A 17,241-nucleotide genomic window follows, 5' to 3' on the forward strand; every position below is an offset into this window, starting at 1 on the left:
ACTCATCGCTTCTAAATAAACTCATTCGCGGAATTGCTTAGCTCAAGATAAAGTGGCAAAGATAAAGTCAACCGTGAAGGGTGCTCGCTCGCTCCGCACGTGTCCCTGGCTGGCAGTGGCGCAGGCCGTGCAACTGCACCGGGAGACTCCCCGTGCCCGGAGTGGCCCACGTGGTGGGGCTGGTGAGTTAGTACGCAAGGAGGAGTTTGGACAGGGGACGCGAGTTTGTTGTGCTTCCTCGCACCTCCGATTAGCACGGTCGGCTACGTGCGGTGCGCGAAAGAAACCCAAAGTGCGCAACTCGATCCGATCAATCCGAGGGTTGGAAACGCGCAGCCAATGTTCAGCGCGGAGACGGAAGCGTGAGCGATGCACGCTGGGAAAATGCAACTCAACGCGAGGAGTGGCAGAATAAATGACTGTATGTACAGTAGCCCGGTCTATGAAAGCACCGATTGGCCACGGCTGACCGGACTTCCTTTGCAACCGTCGCCTTAAAAACAACCGGCGACACGGCACACAATCACACCGCGACTCAACCTGGCCCCCGGCCCCTCGCCGGCCCCTCACCGGTGTGCGTGCGGCGGTGAGCCTTGAGGTGCGAGCTCTTGGTGTAAACTTTGTTGCAGCCATCGAAGTCGCAGCGGTGGACTCGCTTGCGGCGTGCCGAGTCCGGCGAGTCGCAGTCGCGCGCACGCTTAGTCCGCGGGGTCATGAGCGGGGAGCCTGACCTACGGACACAACGCGGTGGGGCAGAGGAGGGGGGGGGGGGGTTAGCGACCTGCTTGCTGTACCGCCAAGCAGCGGACGCGCACCAAGTTCACTCCGCGCGGTGCCACGGGCAAGAAATTGCGGGGCTGCACCTTCGCTCTTCGATTGACGTCCACGTGCTCCGTCTATCCCGACGGGCCACGCGGGGGCGCGCAGTGGGCCCCACTCGGCCTTGCCGCGCCCCCCACCGCCCTGCCAGTGGAGGGCGGTGTCAGCGGCGGGAACCCCCCCGGCGAAAATCCGACGTTGGGGGGCGCCGAGGGCGAGTTCGCAAACGATTGGAGGTCCCATTAAGGACAACAACAGCGCGGTTGGCGACGTACGGTGCGAAAGAAGTTCAACATACACGCACACGCATACAATTTGGGAGCGAGATGGTGTACGCTACGTGCGTTTCGTATCGCTGTGTCTCGCAGGGCAGAGTTATCGATCGGTGCGTTTTATCCGACACGATGTTTTGGATCGCGGACACAGACGAACGGGAACGGGAGATGCACACGCGAGGAATTGCACTGAAAGACGGGAAGAGGAACGCGTGGATTTAGCGTGCACAAGTCAGAGGACATCGTCGTACTGACATCATAGGAAAAGTAACAACACACTTGCAACGCTAAATATATATAGAGCATCGGTGACGACTCGGGCAATGGCGTGACAATAATGTCGTCGGGTGGTGGAGGGTTGACGACAATAATTTCTCGGTATAAAACTCGCGCCGCCGCGAACCACCGCCGAGAAGGCAGCCAAGCCACCGCCTTGGCACCGCGCCGTCCACTGCAACCGCGACCCTCAGCCACAAGAGGCCGCCAGCCCCCCACGCGGCACGCAACACACACGACGCGCGGCTCGAGTCGCGGCACTGCTCCGCGAAGGAAGCGGCGACGATGGCCGAGTCGCGTAGGAGTCAGAAGCAGAGTCGGGATCTTGGCTCAAGACGGCGCGAACCCCGGGGACGGGCAGCGGTCCGACTGCGCAATTCGACGAACCCACGCGCGCGCCAGCTCGAGCTGCTGCTGCTACTGCTGCTGTTGCTACTACTGCTGCTGCTGCTGTTGCTACTGCTGCTGCTGTTGCTACTGCTGTTACTACTGCTGCTGTTGTTGCTACTACTGCTGTTGCTACTGCTGCTGCTGTTGCTACTGCTGTTGCGTTGTCGGCACGTGGTGCACACGCTCAGTTCACTACGCGACACATTCTCATCAGCGGTAAATTGAGCCACCCCAATGCATTGAGTTTTACATGAAGCCGAACATCATTCTCATATTGTTGTTGTGATATTTCAGAACTGCCGGGGGAGGGGCGGGGGGTGGAGACACGCGCGCCCCCCCCCCCAGCTACTGCTGACCCCCAGTGCGCACGGCGGCGCACTGGGGGTGTGTGGGCGTGGGCCGCGCGTGTTCCGAGTGGAGACGCTCGTGTTGTGTTTTTCCTCGCTCGTCGACAACACCCAGAGAGAACGGGACACCGCCCCCCCCCCCCAAATACCCCCCTCCCCTCTACCCCCCCCCCATCCTCCACCTCCACACCCTACAGCACAACAACAACTCCTCCCAAATCTTCAGCATCAACACCGCCCCCGTCATCTCCCCAAACTCTCCTCCCTCGCTCTCTGCTGCTGCCAGACTCAGACTCGCAGGGGCGGCTGAGAACGTGGGGGGCAGTGTGGGCTTTGGGGGTGGGGAGGGGGGCGACGAATCAGAACTTCGAGGTCGAGTGGGTGGATAAAGGGTCGAACAAATGCGGGGGGAGGTGGGGGGTTAAGGATGGAGTTGGGTTTTAAGGTTGCACTAGTGGGGCGCTAAAGGGGGATGGACTTTGGAAGCGAATGTAGAGGCGGGGAGGGGGGCAGAAAATGTCGATTCAGTTTTGGGGGCAGCGAATATAAATGAAGTTGGGGGGCGGTGAATGAAATGAAGTAGATTTGGGGGAGAGGGGGGGTATGGAGGCGATGTGGATGGGGGGGGCGGCAGATGGGAGGCGTTTGCAGAGTTAGGGAATTGAGACGTTTCCTCTCTGTCGTTTTCCCTCTACCCGCCGTGTCCTGTGTACGGAAAGCCTCGCGGGGGCGGGCGAGTGGGCGAGGGCTCGCGGGCGGTGGGGGGGCTGGGGGCTGCTGGGTTGAGAGCGAGGATGGCGGTGGTGGTGGCAGAGAGGCGCATTGATTGGGGGTGCCGAGAGAGAGCTCAGAATGTGATGCTCGCACAAGAATCATCACCTTCATCTTCTTTATCATCACCAGCGGCCATGATCAATCCACTGCTGCAACTATTTCTAGCGACCCTGCGATTAAATCATCCACTCCGGTCACCCCTGCGCACCACGCCGATTCATTCGTCGTTCCATCGGCTTTGGTCGGTGGTTGACGGTCCTCTCGGCAGAAGCCTTCCCCATTCTTTGGCTGCCACTCCGTCCCTACTCTTGACCGTCCACATCATCGCCCCTTCAAGCCGTGATTCGTCCTGCCCGGCCCAGGCCCACCCACTCAACTGTTCTCACGGCCTTACAAACACAAAGCCACTCAGTCAACCCCACGCCATAAGGAGCAACAGAATCGCCCCCACCAAAATAAGTGAAATGCAAATAAAAAAAACTTGAATGTCGATGTTTGGTAATAGGAGAGGGGGCAAAGGAGAAGCAACTACAGCTAACCAGACGCTTGTGCTAGGCCTAATCTTAACTAGATAACCAGACTAATGTGTGAGGCCTAATCTTAACTAGATAACCAGACGCTTGTGCTAGGCCTAATCTTAACTAGATAACCAGACGCTTGTGCTAGGCCTAATCTTAACTAGATAACCAGACTAATGTGTGAGGCCTAATCTTAACTAGATAACCAGACCCATGTGCTAGGCCTAATCTTAACTAGATAACCAGACTAATGTGTGAGGCCTAATCTTAACTAGATAACCAGACCCATGTGCTAGGCCTAATCTTAACTAGATAACCAGACGCTTGTGCTAGGCCTAATCTTAACTAGATAACCAGACGCTTGTGCTAGGCCTAATCTTAACTAGATAACCAGACCCATGTGCTAGGCCTAATCTTAACTAGATAACCAGACGCTTGTGTTAGGCCTAATCTTAACTAGATAACCAGACGCTTGTGTTAGGCCTAATCTTAACTAGATAACCAGACCCATGTGTTAGGCCTAATCTTAACTAGATAACCAGACCCATGTGTTAGGCCTAATCTTAACTAGATAACCAGACTAATGTGTGAGGCCTAATCTTAACTAGATAACCAGACGCTTGTGCTAGGCCTAATCTTAACTAGATAACCAGACCCATGTGTGAGGCCTAATCTTAACTAGATAACCAGACGCTTGTGCTAGGCCTAATCTTAACTAGATAACCAGACTAATGTGTGAGGCCTAATCTTAACTAGATAACCAGACCCATGTGTGAGGCCTAATCTTAACTAGATAACCAGACGCTTGTGCTAGGCCTAATCTTAACTAGATAACCAGACGCTTGTGCTAGGCCTAATCTTAACTAGATAACCAGACCCATGTGTTAGGCCTAATCTTAACTAGATAACCAGACTAATGTGTGAGGCCTAATCTTAACTAGATAACCAGACCCATGTGTGAGGCCTAATCTTAACTAGATAACCAGACCCATGTGTGAGGCCTAATCTTAACTAGATAACCAGACCCATGTGTTAGGCTTAATCTTAACTAGATAACCAGGCCCATGTGTTAGGCCTCATCTTAACTGGATAACCAGACCCTCACCATATGTGCAACAGTTGGCCACTGTGTGCCACTGTGTGCCACTGTGTGCCACGGTGTGCCACGGTGTGCCACTGTGTGCCACGGTGTGCCACGGTGCTATGGTTCACGTTTGCCAAATTCGAAAAAATGACCCCGCGAATGACCGAATGTGTAATCTGCAAGGCGAAGCGATCATCGCGCCCCCTACTGCGAACACGTGGCAGGACCCTCTTGAAAAATAGCCACGAGACTCGGTGAGGTTTTCCAGAGTTAAAGAAGCATACAATCATGACACTACACCCCCCCCCCATTACAAGTGATCTAGTCTCCCACACTAGTTCAACCAACCATAATTCAACCAGCCAACATCCATAAGTCTACCCCCCTAACCCTACCCCCTGAGTGCTTACAAACTGGCCAACCAGACCCCACCTCGCGTTAGTATCCCCAAGTCTAGGACAGCTTAACCCACCACAACGTTAATCCGAGCTATAACTGACTTCCTGGGCAACCAGCTCCTAGCATTACCCCCCCCCAGCCCCCCTAGTCCTATCGCTGACCTTAACCCCAACCCGAGCACCACCCCCGGGGCTTAAATAACAGAGGCTCTGCATTGTTGTTTCCCCATTGAACTTCCATTGTCAACGGAGTCTCTCCCCCGAACTCTGGTGAAAACGGATTGGTTGAAGCGTGGGAGTTGGTTCATTGGGATGGCGATGTGTGGGAGGAAGAGGGGTGGAGGGACAAGGACTGACACGCACACACGTGATGCTGCTGCTGCACCAGCTGTGACGCACGCGCGAACGGGGCACGCGCGAACCCCTCCCGGGCCCCGGGCAGGTGACGCGCGCGCCGCCCGCGCTGCGACGCCGCGGACGACGCCGCGGAGCGGAGTTGGTGCGGACGCGAGCACGCCCCGGCAACCGCGCCCTGCCCGCACGGCTGCCGGGCCCATCGTCTCGTCTCCCTCCCTCCCACCCACCCACCGCCTCCTCCTCCCCCCACAGACTACATGCGTCAAACTCGACATCCCACCGTCCGTGCTTATATCCCACCCCCTCGCCCCTTCTGCGATTGACTCCCTTTCAAACGTCTCCCCCCACTCTCTCCCACCCCAGCCCCCCTTCTCCCACCCAGCCCCCCTTCTCCCACCCAGCCCCCCCCCCCTTCTCCCACCCCAGCCCCCCCCTTCTCCCACCCTGCCCCCCCGTCTCCCACCCCAGCCCCCCGTCCTTCTCCCACCCCAGCCCCCCGTCCTTCTCCCACCCCAGCCCCCCCGTCTCCCCCCCCCCCAGCCTGTCTCCCGCGCCCCCTGCCCTTCCACTACCTCCCACTTACAAAGACAAAGATCCCCCGTATAGCCTTTCACAGACCGTTGGAGCAGGTGCTGTTATAGCGAGCAGCTATGAAGGCCGGCACGGCACACGAGGGGGTGGGTGGCCAGCACCACGCCCGGCCGTCTTTGTTTCCCCAGTGCTGGTAATGATGATGACCTTTCAAAAGCAACCTCTCACATTTTCACTCACCTCCTCCCCCGTCTCCTATCTCGGCCCGCCAACCCCCCACCTGCCCCCCCCCCCCCCACCTGCCCCCCCCCTCACCCGTCTCCCAACACTCCCCTAGCTCCCGTCCCAGCTCAGTCAGTCACGTGACCATCCAATAGACCACCACCACCGCTCAGAAGAGGAGGAGGAGGAAGAGGTCTGCGACTGTTGTCGTTGTGGCTTTGGTGACGAGGCGAGGGGGGGGAATGGTGGCGGCTCGTGGTCATTCACTTCTGAGACTCCATGACGCAACTTTGAACGCGATCGTTCCCACGTTCAGAGCGACCGAGCGTCTTGCGTCACGAGCGAGTGGTGAGCGGTGAGTCACCGCGCGTGGAGGCGTCACTCACCGCGATCACAATCTCCCCATTCATCTGCCCATTATTCGGACGTTTTGAATGGTGCCTCAAAAGTGTTTTTGAAAGAATCCCTCATTTGTTGATATTACAATTTAACCAATTTAAAAAAAAAATCATTTTAACTCCCCTCAAGATTGTCCATCCTCACATAAAAAATCGTGGCCGCATGTTGACAAGTTAAATTGTCAAGTGAAACGAAACGGCAAGTTAAATTGTCAAGTTAAATTCCAAACCGCGTGGTTCTACTGCACCAGGGAGCGGGGTCGTGCCCACTGCCGGGCTTCTCCGTCTGGCACTCGGCCACCACCAGCACCATCGTTACCACCACCATCACCATCAGCAACACCACCTTCGTTACCACCACCATCACCACCACCATCGTTACCACCACCGTCGTGGTCCCGCTACGGCGTTCGCCCTACGCCGACTGTGAAGAGACACCGACGCCTGCACAGGCCTCACCCCCACCTCACCCCCACCTCACCCCCACCTCACCCCCACCTCACCCACACCTCACCCACACCTCACCCACACCTCACCCACACCTCACCCACACCTCACCCACACCTCACCCACACCACACCCCCACCTCTCTCTCTCTCGCCCGGCTCCACGCCACAGAGTCCCGGTCACCACGTCGGATGTCCCTGAGATACTGTGCAGGCCGATACAAACTTTAGCATTACGATTCTTGTATAGATTATGTTCTCAATGAGAGCTTCATCATCAGCAGCAGCATCAGCAGCCATGGTCGATCCGCTGCTACATGAAAAACTCCCAAATTCGTTGGTACCCCCCTTCTCGATCCAGCGATGCCACAATCCGCATGGCACCGCCATCTCAATTCGTCACAACATTTCTCCGCCCCTCCGACAAGGCCTCCTCCTCCTGGGCTGCCACTCCGCCACCACCATTCTAGACCGGAGGCCATCGGCCCTTCCCCCCCCCCCCCCACGGCTCAACTCCTCTCAGCAGTCCGATTGGCCCCGGGGGCTCTTTGGCCTGCACACACGTCCCCAGATCCAGTTGCGTTCCTCTCTCAGTCTCACCCCCCCCCACCCCCCGTGTCTCTCGATGGGGCCCCGTTGCTTGGTCTAAGATAACGGTCACCTCTCTCTCTGTGCGTCTCGTCTCACTAAAGTGTCACACCCCCCCCCCGTCTCCTCTCGGGACTGCGGCTCATGGGACGGGAGGATGGGCAGGGCAAGGGGAGTTGTTCAGAACCTGAATGCCAAGTCCCTTGGACGCCCGCCCGGCCATTTCCTGGAGATTACACAGAGTCGAAGGGGATGGGGAGCGAGGGGGGGCATAAGACCCCCCCACCCTCCTCCCCCCCTCCTCCCGCCCTCCCTATTCCTCTCCGTCTCTTCCTACCTCCCTGGCTCACTGCCAAGTCTCCACGCCTATCCGGTGCGTCCAGGGCGCCCGCCTCCGATAACTACCACTCACTCACTCCCCTCTGTAGGGAGAGAGGCGGCGGGAGGGTGGGGGGCACGAGAGTTACGTTAACCCCCCCTCCCCCCGCCATCCATCTCGTGATTGAATTGTTCAAAAATCCATTTACCTTGTGTTACACCTGCGATGAGGATAGCGGCCTCTAGTGGCCGGAAGGGGCCCCATTAATGACATTGCATTCCATAATGCGAATATAATTAATGAATGAAGGGGGAATGGCCGACTCGAGTTGGGGGCATCGCAGTGACCAAAGTCAGCAGGACGAGCGCTCGGGTGGCGCGACGGGTGGCGCGTGGGTGGCTGGGTGGCGCGTGGGTGGGTGGCTGGCGCAGCGCTCAGGCCCGTGGCACGGAACCTGTGGGGGGAGTTCGGTGCCAAAGCTGAACTCACCACAGCGCCACTCGGCTCCGTCCCAGCACACAAACACCACGGGCTAGTCGACGAATAAAGAATCAGCTTTACCCCTTGCCGAAAGGATACAGGAGGCGTCATATTATGATTATTGCAAGGCATGAAGTCTGCATTAATCACAAAGGATTGTGGTGGTTAATGCAAGACTTGATGATGCCTTGCAATAGGTGTCTATTTAGGTTTTGAGCCTCCTGTTTTATGACCGGAAAGGGTGAAACCTATTATAGTTTATTCATCATCTTGATAGCAGCACAAAGGGTCCCAAATACACATCGGTAATTGTTCAGTCCATCACCCTATTGGCTTCTCGTGCACCGATATTACCCAGCAGCCTTGTTCCCGAGTTTGCGAATGAAAAACATTTAAATCATCCACATGTTGTCTTACAAACTATCCACTAAATGCATTACAATGATCTATCGCCACAACTGATTTACCTACAAACTTCAACGGCGCCGTTCGTTGCTGGCCACTTGGTGGAATTTGGATAGAAAACGCACCACGAGTTTAATCCCCCACGGGTCCACGCAGACGGCGCAGCAACAACCACCGCCGCCACCAAGACAAAGACCTCCCGTGTAGCCTTCACAGACTCTTGGGGCAAGTGCTACGAGTGAGCACTTACGCAGGCCGGCACGGCACACGGCATGGGGTGGGGGTTGCCAGCACCGCGCCCGGCTGCCTTTGTGTTGATGTTTTTTTTACACACCGCACCAGGTACTCATTTGAGGCCGAGTCTACCAAGGGAAATGCCAAGGACCGGTTCAGATAATCTTCACCGGTGTTGGTGGTGGCCTTGAGCGGGGGAATCGAACTCGAGTTTTGCCGGGCTCTCGGCGCAACGCGCTAACCACTGTGCCACCGCTCCCCATACCCCCACCACTCCTAAGACTGCCAAGACAACCACCACCACAACCACCACCACCACAACCACCACCACCACCACGTACACGCCCTGTACACAAACACGGCAACGCCCGCCCACCACACCCAGTGCTCCACCGGCTCACGCAACCCCCCGGTGACGCGGTCCCGCGGGCCAGCGCAAGAAGAGTTCATTGCCTCCTCCAACCTTCATCACCCCCCCCGCCCATCCCCCCCCTCCCTCGTGTTTTTCTGGCCATCTTTGGTGTGTGTTTGCTCGCGACGGGGATAGTTTTGGAGCGGGGGTTTTGGGGGGAGGTTGGGAGGGGAAGGTATGGGGGAGAGAAGGAGGGAGGGAGGGTGGTGGTGGAGCCGCTAAGAGGTCGGAGGGGAGGGAGTTGGGTTTACGTGACGGACAGAGCTGTTGTTGTGATGACCGCGAGGGATGGACGATTCATTTTACTCCATTCGATTCGAGGAGTGAACAAAAAAAACAACTCAATGCATTTGTCAATAACACCGCGTGTGTGGCTATGAGAGTGCGACTATTGCTATGCGAGTGAATAAGTGCCTGTGACTAAAGCTATCGCGATGGGAGTGTGTGAGTGAGTATTCTTCTTGGTTCTTTCGATAAAGTCACGTAGAAGGGAAATAATAAAATAATAAAAATAAAACATAATAAAATACAATTCTCACGACGTTTCGGCCACAACACAAGCAGCCGTCCTCAGGTGAAGAACAGGTCTGTCGGAAAGACAGCGTCTGAATGAGCACCACCATGCTTGGCAGCGTATATGAGTGAGTATTGAGTGGGTGAGCGAGTGAGCGGTGGTGTAGCGGCTAGCGCGCTACGAACCTGGCGACCCGGGTTCGATTCCCGCCCACGGCCAACACCGGTGACGATTATCTGAACCGGTTCTGGGCCTCCCCTAGGTCGACTCAGCCTCAAATGAGAACCTAGCGCGGTGTGTAAACATCGTCACTGGGGAGACAAAAGCGGCCAGGCGTGGTGTTGGTCACCCACCGCCACGTGTGCCGTGCCGGCCTTCATCGGGGCTCGCTATAAGCACTTGCCCCAACAGTCTGTTCAGGCTATATAGGGGATCTTTGTGATTGTGTGCGCGAGCGAGCGGCGTGCTCACCCGTGGCGCTGGTGCTGGAGCTCCAGCGAGCCGCCCGCGGCCCCTCTCGGCGAGGATCGGTGCAGGCCGTCGGTGGAGGCGCTCTCCTCGTCCTCGTCGTCCACGTCGTCCACGTCGTCCACGTCGGAGCCCACGTCGCTCTCGCTCTCGCGCTTGACACGCGGCGACAGGTCCAGCCCCGAGTCCACCGACTGGGACGCTGCGCCCGTGGGGACAAGGAGCAGCGGGTGGGCGGGAGGGGGGGACACGGGAGAGACGTCTTTAAGCCTAGGTTTGTAACCAGAGCCGTGGCGCGGTTGGCATGGACCATTTCACTCTCCTCTTCACCCAGCGCCCCACGCCCCCACCCACCCCCCTCTATGGGTCTCTGCGTTAGCCTTTTGAGTCTCTAGGTTAGCCTATGGATTTGTAGGTTAACCAACGGGTATCATTATTAGCCTATGGGTCTCTATGGGAGGCGATGGGTCACCGAGTAAGTGTAGGAGTCTCTGTATCGGAGTGCAGTTGACATGGACCCTCGTGCAAGAAACAGCAATGCACCCCCCAATATATATCCAATTCCGCTCCCCCCCCCACCTCCTTCCCCTGCATCTTCGCAGCCCGGCACCTATTTCCAGGTGCCCCTAGGGTACGGCGGATCGGGACGACTGCCCCGGGCCCCAAGTTTTGGGGGGGGGGGGGGAAGCAGGGGCCCCACACTTTGACATCACAGCGTCAGATGTAACACTTCCGGGTTTAGTTTAAAGGCGTCGGAGGGGATCCACACGGTGCGATTTGCTCCGGGGCCCCGCATCCCCCGAATGAACGGCCTTGCCTCTTGTACAAGTTGCGTTGATACGACCACAGCCGCGGTTGGCAAACAAACGCACACACGCACGCACGCACACACGCACGCACACGCACGCACACGCACGCACACGCACGCACGGCCCTGACGACGCGCGCGTTGGTCACGGACGCGTCCGCTCACTCTTGAGTTGCCCCTTGGCCTCGTGCACCCCCAGCTGGCTCGCCGGCAGCAACGGGTCCATCGGCAGTTCGTACTCTCCGACGTAGTGGCCCGTGTGGTGGTGCTGGCCCGCGTGGTGGTACGGCAAAGCCGCGGGGTGGTGGGGGAGGTGCCGCATGCCGTGGTCCAGCGCGCCGCCCGGGTGGCCCGGGTGGCCCGGGTGGCCCGGGTGGCCGGCGTGCGCCGGCACCGGCGTGCAGATTACGGCCAGCTGGATCGCGTGGCCCGGCCCGCCGCCCATGGGGTTGACCACCTGCAGGTAGCCCTGCTGGGAGCCGGGCGGCGCGGCGGACAGCAGGGAGCCCGAGGGCAGCAGCGTGGACACGGGAAGGGAGAAACCCCGCAGGAGATGCGAGGGAGGCGGGGGGCCGCCCGCCCCCCCACCGCCGCCCCCCCCGCCGGGCTCCGCGGACGCGAGGAGGTAGGAGGAGGAGTAGAGGTCGTGCGGGCCGCCCCCCGACGGGTACGTGACGGGCCGCGAGGGCGAGCTCCGCGCGGAGCCCAGGCCGGAGGCGGCCGGGTACGGGACCAGCTGGTGGGTCGGCGGCGGCGGGGACGGCGACGGCGCCGGGTTCGTCCGCGTGCGGCCCCCCGACGAGGTCGGCGGGGAGGAGGAGGACGAGGAGGAGGAGGAGCCGCCACGCGTCGTCGAGTGAGACTGCAGCACCGACTGAGCATGGCCGTGGCCGATGAAGAGGCCGTGGTTGAGGCCGTGGTTCAGGTTGAAGCTGTGGTTCAGGTTGAGGCTGTGGTTCAGGTTTACGTCGTGGCTCAGGGCCAGGCTGTGGAGGCCGTGGCGAGACAGCGACGCGTCGTCCACGGAGCGCGACTTGACGGAAAGCGGCGGCGCGTGGGTGGCGCGGGGGTGGCGTGGGCCGCCCGACGGCGGCGGGGAGCCGTGGGCGCCGCCGGAGCTCCGCTGCTTATTCACCGTCAGGTTCAGCGGCTGCTCCTGCGCATCCATCGCGTCCCGCTTGAAGGCGGAGAACGCGTCGGGATGAACGTTGGACACGTAGTTGTTCATCTGCGGGCGAGCGGACAAGTCGGTTAGTTGGAGACGGTGCCATGCGTGAAGGCGGAGGGAGCAACGTGGTGCGACGGTTAGCGCCCTGCGCTATGAACCCGACGACCTGAGTTCGATTACCGCTCATGGCCAACAATACCGGTGACGATTAACTGAACCGGTTCTGGGTCTCCCCTAGGTCGATGTGTGTAAACATCTGCGCTGGGGAGACAAAGGCGGCCGGGCGTGGTCCTTGGCCTTTACGACCGTACCAACTCATCCAGCAGTGGACTAACCATGGCGGTTGATGACGTGTCTGTAGGACAGCTAACCCGAGTCAGTGCCCACGAGAACGAAAAGAAACTCAACTCACTCTGCGGTGTCCTTCACAAAAATACATTCATTTATATATTTTCATGGCAGGCGTGCATGTGCAGTGGTGACGTCACAGCATCTGCGCGACGACGTCACGAGGGTCGAGCCGGGTTCGTGCGTCACGCCGACGTCACGCACCCCCCGACACTTTACCCTCACCCAGGCGGAATACACCAGCATGCTACAGTATATTAGTCAAAGTTTTGCTGGCTGGCTGACTGAAGGATTGCCTCAATAAGGACGTCCAGGCTGCAGGTAAAATACAAGTGTCCCTCACTCTACGCAGGTTCGTTCCATGCGATTCCGCGCTGTGTACGCGGCTAGCCCATCTCTAAATGTTCACTCTGCCGTGCGGTTTGAATTCACTCGGCATGCGGCTCTGCGGTCGGACGTGGCAGCTCCATCGTGCGCCCTCTTTTTATTTTGGAAAGCATCTACCGCTCAAAGCGCGCAGCCTCGCCACAGCAACTGCTCGAGTGAAGGGGTGTGGGCGGTAGGACGAGGAGCAATGCTGATTGGGCGGGCGCCCTGTGCGGTTCCCCGAGTTCGGAATGAACGTGATGACGAGGCGAGTTCGTTGTTGTTTTTGCTGCTGCTGCTGCGGTTGTTGTGGTGGCTAACGCGCCCTCGTGCGCACGCGATGCTTGACATGTCGCCGTATTCTGCGTAACCAGCCACTATTTGCTCTCCCCCGGGGATTAAACGCGCCCCTCCGTAATGACTCTGTAAACAACCAACGCCACAGCCGCGATTAACAAGGGTGTGTGTGTCTCTGTGGGCGCCTCTGTAGGTTGACTCGGCGTCAAATAAATACCTGGTGTGGTGTGTAAACATCGTCACTGGGGATACAAAAGCGGCCGGGCGTGGTGTTGGCCACCCACCCCCTCGTGTGCCATGCCGGCCTTCATAGGCGCTCTTGCCCCAACAGTCTGCTAAAGGCTGTACCCGGGGTGATCCTTGTTTGTCTGTGTACGTGCATATGGGTGGCGGTGGCATGTAGAGTTGGAATCCCGCTCACGAACAGGTCCTGGAGCCTCCCCGGGGAGACAAAGGTGGCCTGGAGTGGTGTTGGCCACTCACCCCTTCTCGCCTGTAATGCCGTGCTCACCTTCAATCGGTGCCACTCGCTCACGAGCACTTGCCCCGAAAAGTCTGTCCGGGCATCTTTGTCTTTGTGTGTGGGTGTGTACTTGGGCAAGTTGTGTTCCAGGCATGGGCAGGTCCGGAACGGCGCGTCAATAATTCACGGCTTTGAATCCCCCCCCCCGACCCCCTCGGGCATGGGCGTGTATTGTTTGGCTGTGAGACGTCCCCCACCACGCCCCCCCCCCGCCAACCCCACCCCCAGCTCGTGCACAAAGGGATCACGCGCAGACACCCCAAGCCCTTTCTGGGAATCGGGTGTGGTTGAGTGTGTGGGGGGTGGTTGAGTGGCGAGGGGGGGGCAGTGTGGTTGAGTACTGCGGGGGTCGTGGAGGAGGTGGCAAGGGGCTGCCAGTGTTGAGTTTGTGGATGAGTGGGTGGGCAGCGAGCTACCGCCACCACCTTGTCACGCCACAGCACCGGGTCACTACCACGCCACGCCAGCCAACAGCCTTGCCACTCCACGTGGGCTCTTGGTCAATGTTCGCAAGACGGAGCTGAGCCCGTGCGCGGGAGCGGTATGGATTGTGGCGACGACCGTGAGGGAGGAGTAGGAGGGGAGGCCTTCACCCAGCAGTGGCTAGAACACGACCTCTGCCGCTCTGCCACATTTCCCACGGCTCCGAGGCCCTTCGCCTCAAAACTCGCAAGGGGTCTGCGTGGACCAGACTGGTTCCAGACTGGTTCCGCGTGGCGGTGGCCGTGGCTATGTTTAAGATGAGGAAGCGAGTGCCGTGCGTGATCGGGAGAGCCGTGTGTGTGGGAGCGGTGGCGCAGCGGTTAGAGCATTGCGGTTTTTGTACCAACTCAGCCACCGCAGTTCGATCCCCGAGTCACGCATAACGTCCTGCTGACCCCCCCCCCCCACCGACTCCCCCAGACCCCCCCGCCCCTGCCCAAGTTGACTCAGCCGATGCAGTGAAGAACTCAAGGCAATGTCGCGTGCTCACGGCTCAAGTGGCGGAAGGGCCTCCACTAGAGCGGACCCTATAGGAGGGTATTCGGCCTACTCTTCCACCACCCTCGACCTGCATATCGACTAACCGTGCTTTATCTGTTTATATACTGCTGGCCGGCGCGACAAAGACGGCCGGGCGTGGTTACATAGCCACGACACACCCCAGGCCCCCAACTCGTGTGGACTGCGTTCACCTGAATAGGCGCTTGCTAACGGAAACAACAGCAACTTCGCCAGCAGTCTGTACGGATGGGGGGGGGGGCACGCCACAGCCAGAAACACATCCGTCAACCGCGATCAAATCGCTTGGTGGTTTTATAGTGGATATACTCGCCCCCGGCACGGGGATGTGGAATTTCCGTCCACTTCCTTATGGTCCCCACCAACACAATCCCTTCCCTTAAAGAGATTACACTTTTGTTTATCCTCCTGCGTCTCCTTCCTTCTCCTCCCACCTCCCCTACCTCAACACCCCCCCCCCCTCCAACGCCAAGCTGAGTCAGATGACTCCTGCTCGGCTCCCGAGGAGCGACACAGACACACCATTGTCCCTCTCCTTCCCTCTCCCGACTGCCCCCCCGCCCCAGATCTCCATTGCTCGACTCCCGCCACCACCCCACCCACAAAGGAGACATATCCTCCGTATAGCCTTCACAGACTTTTGGGGCAAGTGCTGTTCGCGAGTAGCACCTTTGAAGGCCGTCACGGTACATGCGCGGGTGGGGTGGCTAGCAACACGCCCGGCCACCTTTGTCTCCCTAATGGGAGACACCATCAGCCTGTGTGAGTTGCACGTGCTTTGCCATTAATCAATTCTCGCGCGCACAATTCGGTCCGTGTCTTGCGAGCGCCCCAGTTATATTTTATGGTAAAACTCAGATCTGAATTTCGTCACGAATCAGTCGACAGGTAGGCCCAAGTTTGATCAACAAATGAAATCACGATCGTAGTCGGTAACAAAAGCACATTGTCTGCCCCAATGTTCTTTTGGGGTTTTATTTTCGCAGCCAGATTTATTGTCCTCCGTATGAACCCGAGACCGGTTTCCACTTCTAGATTTCATCAGCAGCGTGTGGCCGGTTAAACACATGCCACAGGGTTGTTTGGTGTTGTGTCTATAAAAATATACAAAACCCAAGTGGATTTAAACTACTCCAACAACTATCATTGCCATCGCCACCTCACAACCACCAAGAACCCCGCCTACTTTTTCAATTCCACCACCACAAAGACAAAGATACCCCGTGTGGACTTAAAAGGCTGTTTGGGCAAGTGCTGTTTGCGAGTCGCACCTATGAAGGCGGGTACGGTACACGAGGGGGTGGGGTGGCCAGCACCACGGCCGGCCGCCTTTGTTCTCATTTTAGGTCGAGTGGACCTAGGGGAGGCCCAGGACCACGGCAACAACTATCACCAAAATGACCGTATTCACCACACAGACGACACCACCACTAAGAACACAGTCACACCGCCACCACGACCACAACCACAATAACCACCACTAAGAACACAGTCACACCGCCACCACGACCACAACCACTGCATTCGTGGTCATCGCAGCAGAGCCCACCATCACCACTGACCCACCACACCACCACGACCGTGATCACCAGGACTAAAACTATACCACAATCCACAACACCAACACTGCAACCACCATATTCTTGGGTCTTTCGGTAAAGTCACGTAGATGGGTTCAAAGAAAATAACAAACAAAAAAGTAATATTTATGATAATTGGTTCTTTACCCTTCTATCTGGCAACAAAACTGACACCTTTTTTGCCAGATAGAAGGGTAAAGAACCAATTATCATATTTTCACTGGCAAATGAGGTTCCCATAAAGTAATATTTAAAAATACTTTTTTAACAACACGCTTTTATTAAATGTACGAGTAATGGCAGAACTCCACGACTCCAGGAAGTGGCCCCGAAGCTTGCCATAACGTAAGGGGCCGTGGCCAATTACAGCCAACGTGAGTTGAGCGTGGACAATTAGACCCAAGCCGAAACATAACATATAAAAAAGATTGTTTAGAAATATTTTATTTTTAATGATATAATATAGTATTGTCATGAGTATGACATTAGTTTACCAAGTTTGCAGTGGATATCACATTTGGAAGTGGGTAAAAATTGAGTTACAAGATTTGAGGATACGACAACAGACGGAGCGAGTTAAATAAAAGCATGTAATAAAAAAGCGTTTAATAATTACAAAAAACTACGACGTTTCGATCGCAACACAAGCGTGCGTCATCAGGAAGAAAGAAAACTGCAACAACCACCACTCATTACCACACTTGAGCCGCTACCCTCACAATAACCACCACGGCACACCACCTACAATCACAATAACCACCACAGCACACCACCTACAGTCACAATAACCACCACGGCACACAACCTACAATCACAATAACCACCACAGCACACCACCAACAGTCACAATAACCACCACAGCACACCACCTACAGTCACAATAACCACCACGGC

General features: G+C 57.4%; 1 protein-coding gene across 3 annotated transcripts in view; it reads right to left on the bottom strand.

Annotated features, from left to right (window-relative positions):
* LOC144722792 (uncharacterized) overlaps nucleotides 1-17,241 on the bottom strand; it is a 51,047-nt gene that overhangs the window by 6,989 nt on the left and 26,817 nt on the right. For 2 of the 3 annotated variants that reach the window (XM_078601213.1, XM_078601211.1), the window contains 3 exons: nucleotides 11,229-12,291; nucleotides 10,259-10,457; nucleotides 571-731 (listed from right to left, as the gene is read on the bottom strand). In XM_078601213.1, coding sequence (XP_078457339.1) covers nucleotides 571-731; nucleotides 10,259-10,457; nucleotides 11,229-12,291 — 1,423 coding nt within the window. Of the gene's footprint in view, nucleotides 1-570; nucleotides 732-10,258; nucleotides 10,458-11,228; nucleotides 12,292-14,940; nucleotides 14,988-17,241 lie in introns of all 3 variants that reach the window. The other variant, XM_078601212.1, reaches the window with a different exon arrangement.

The sequence above is a fragment of the Lampetra planeri genome, chromosome 15 (genome assembly GCF_965212315.1).
Source record: "Lampetra planeri chromosome 15, kcLamPlan1.2.h2, whole genome shotgun sequence".
In the NCBI taxonomy this organism is placed as follows: domain Eukaryota; kingdom Metazoa; phylum Chordata; class Hyperoartia; order Petromyzontiformes; family Petromyzontidae; genus Lampetra; species Lampetra planeri.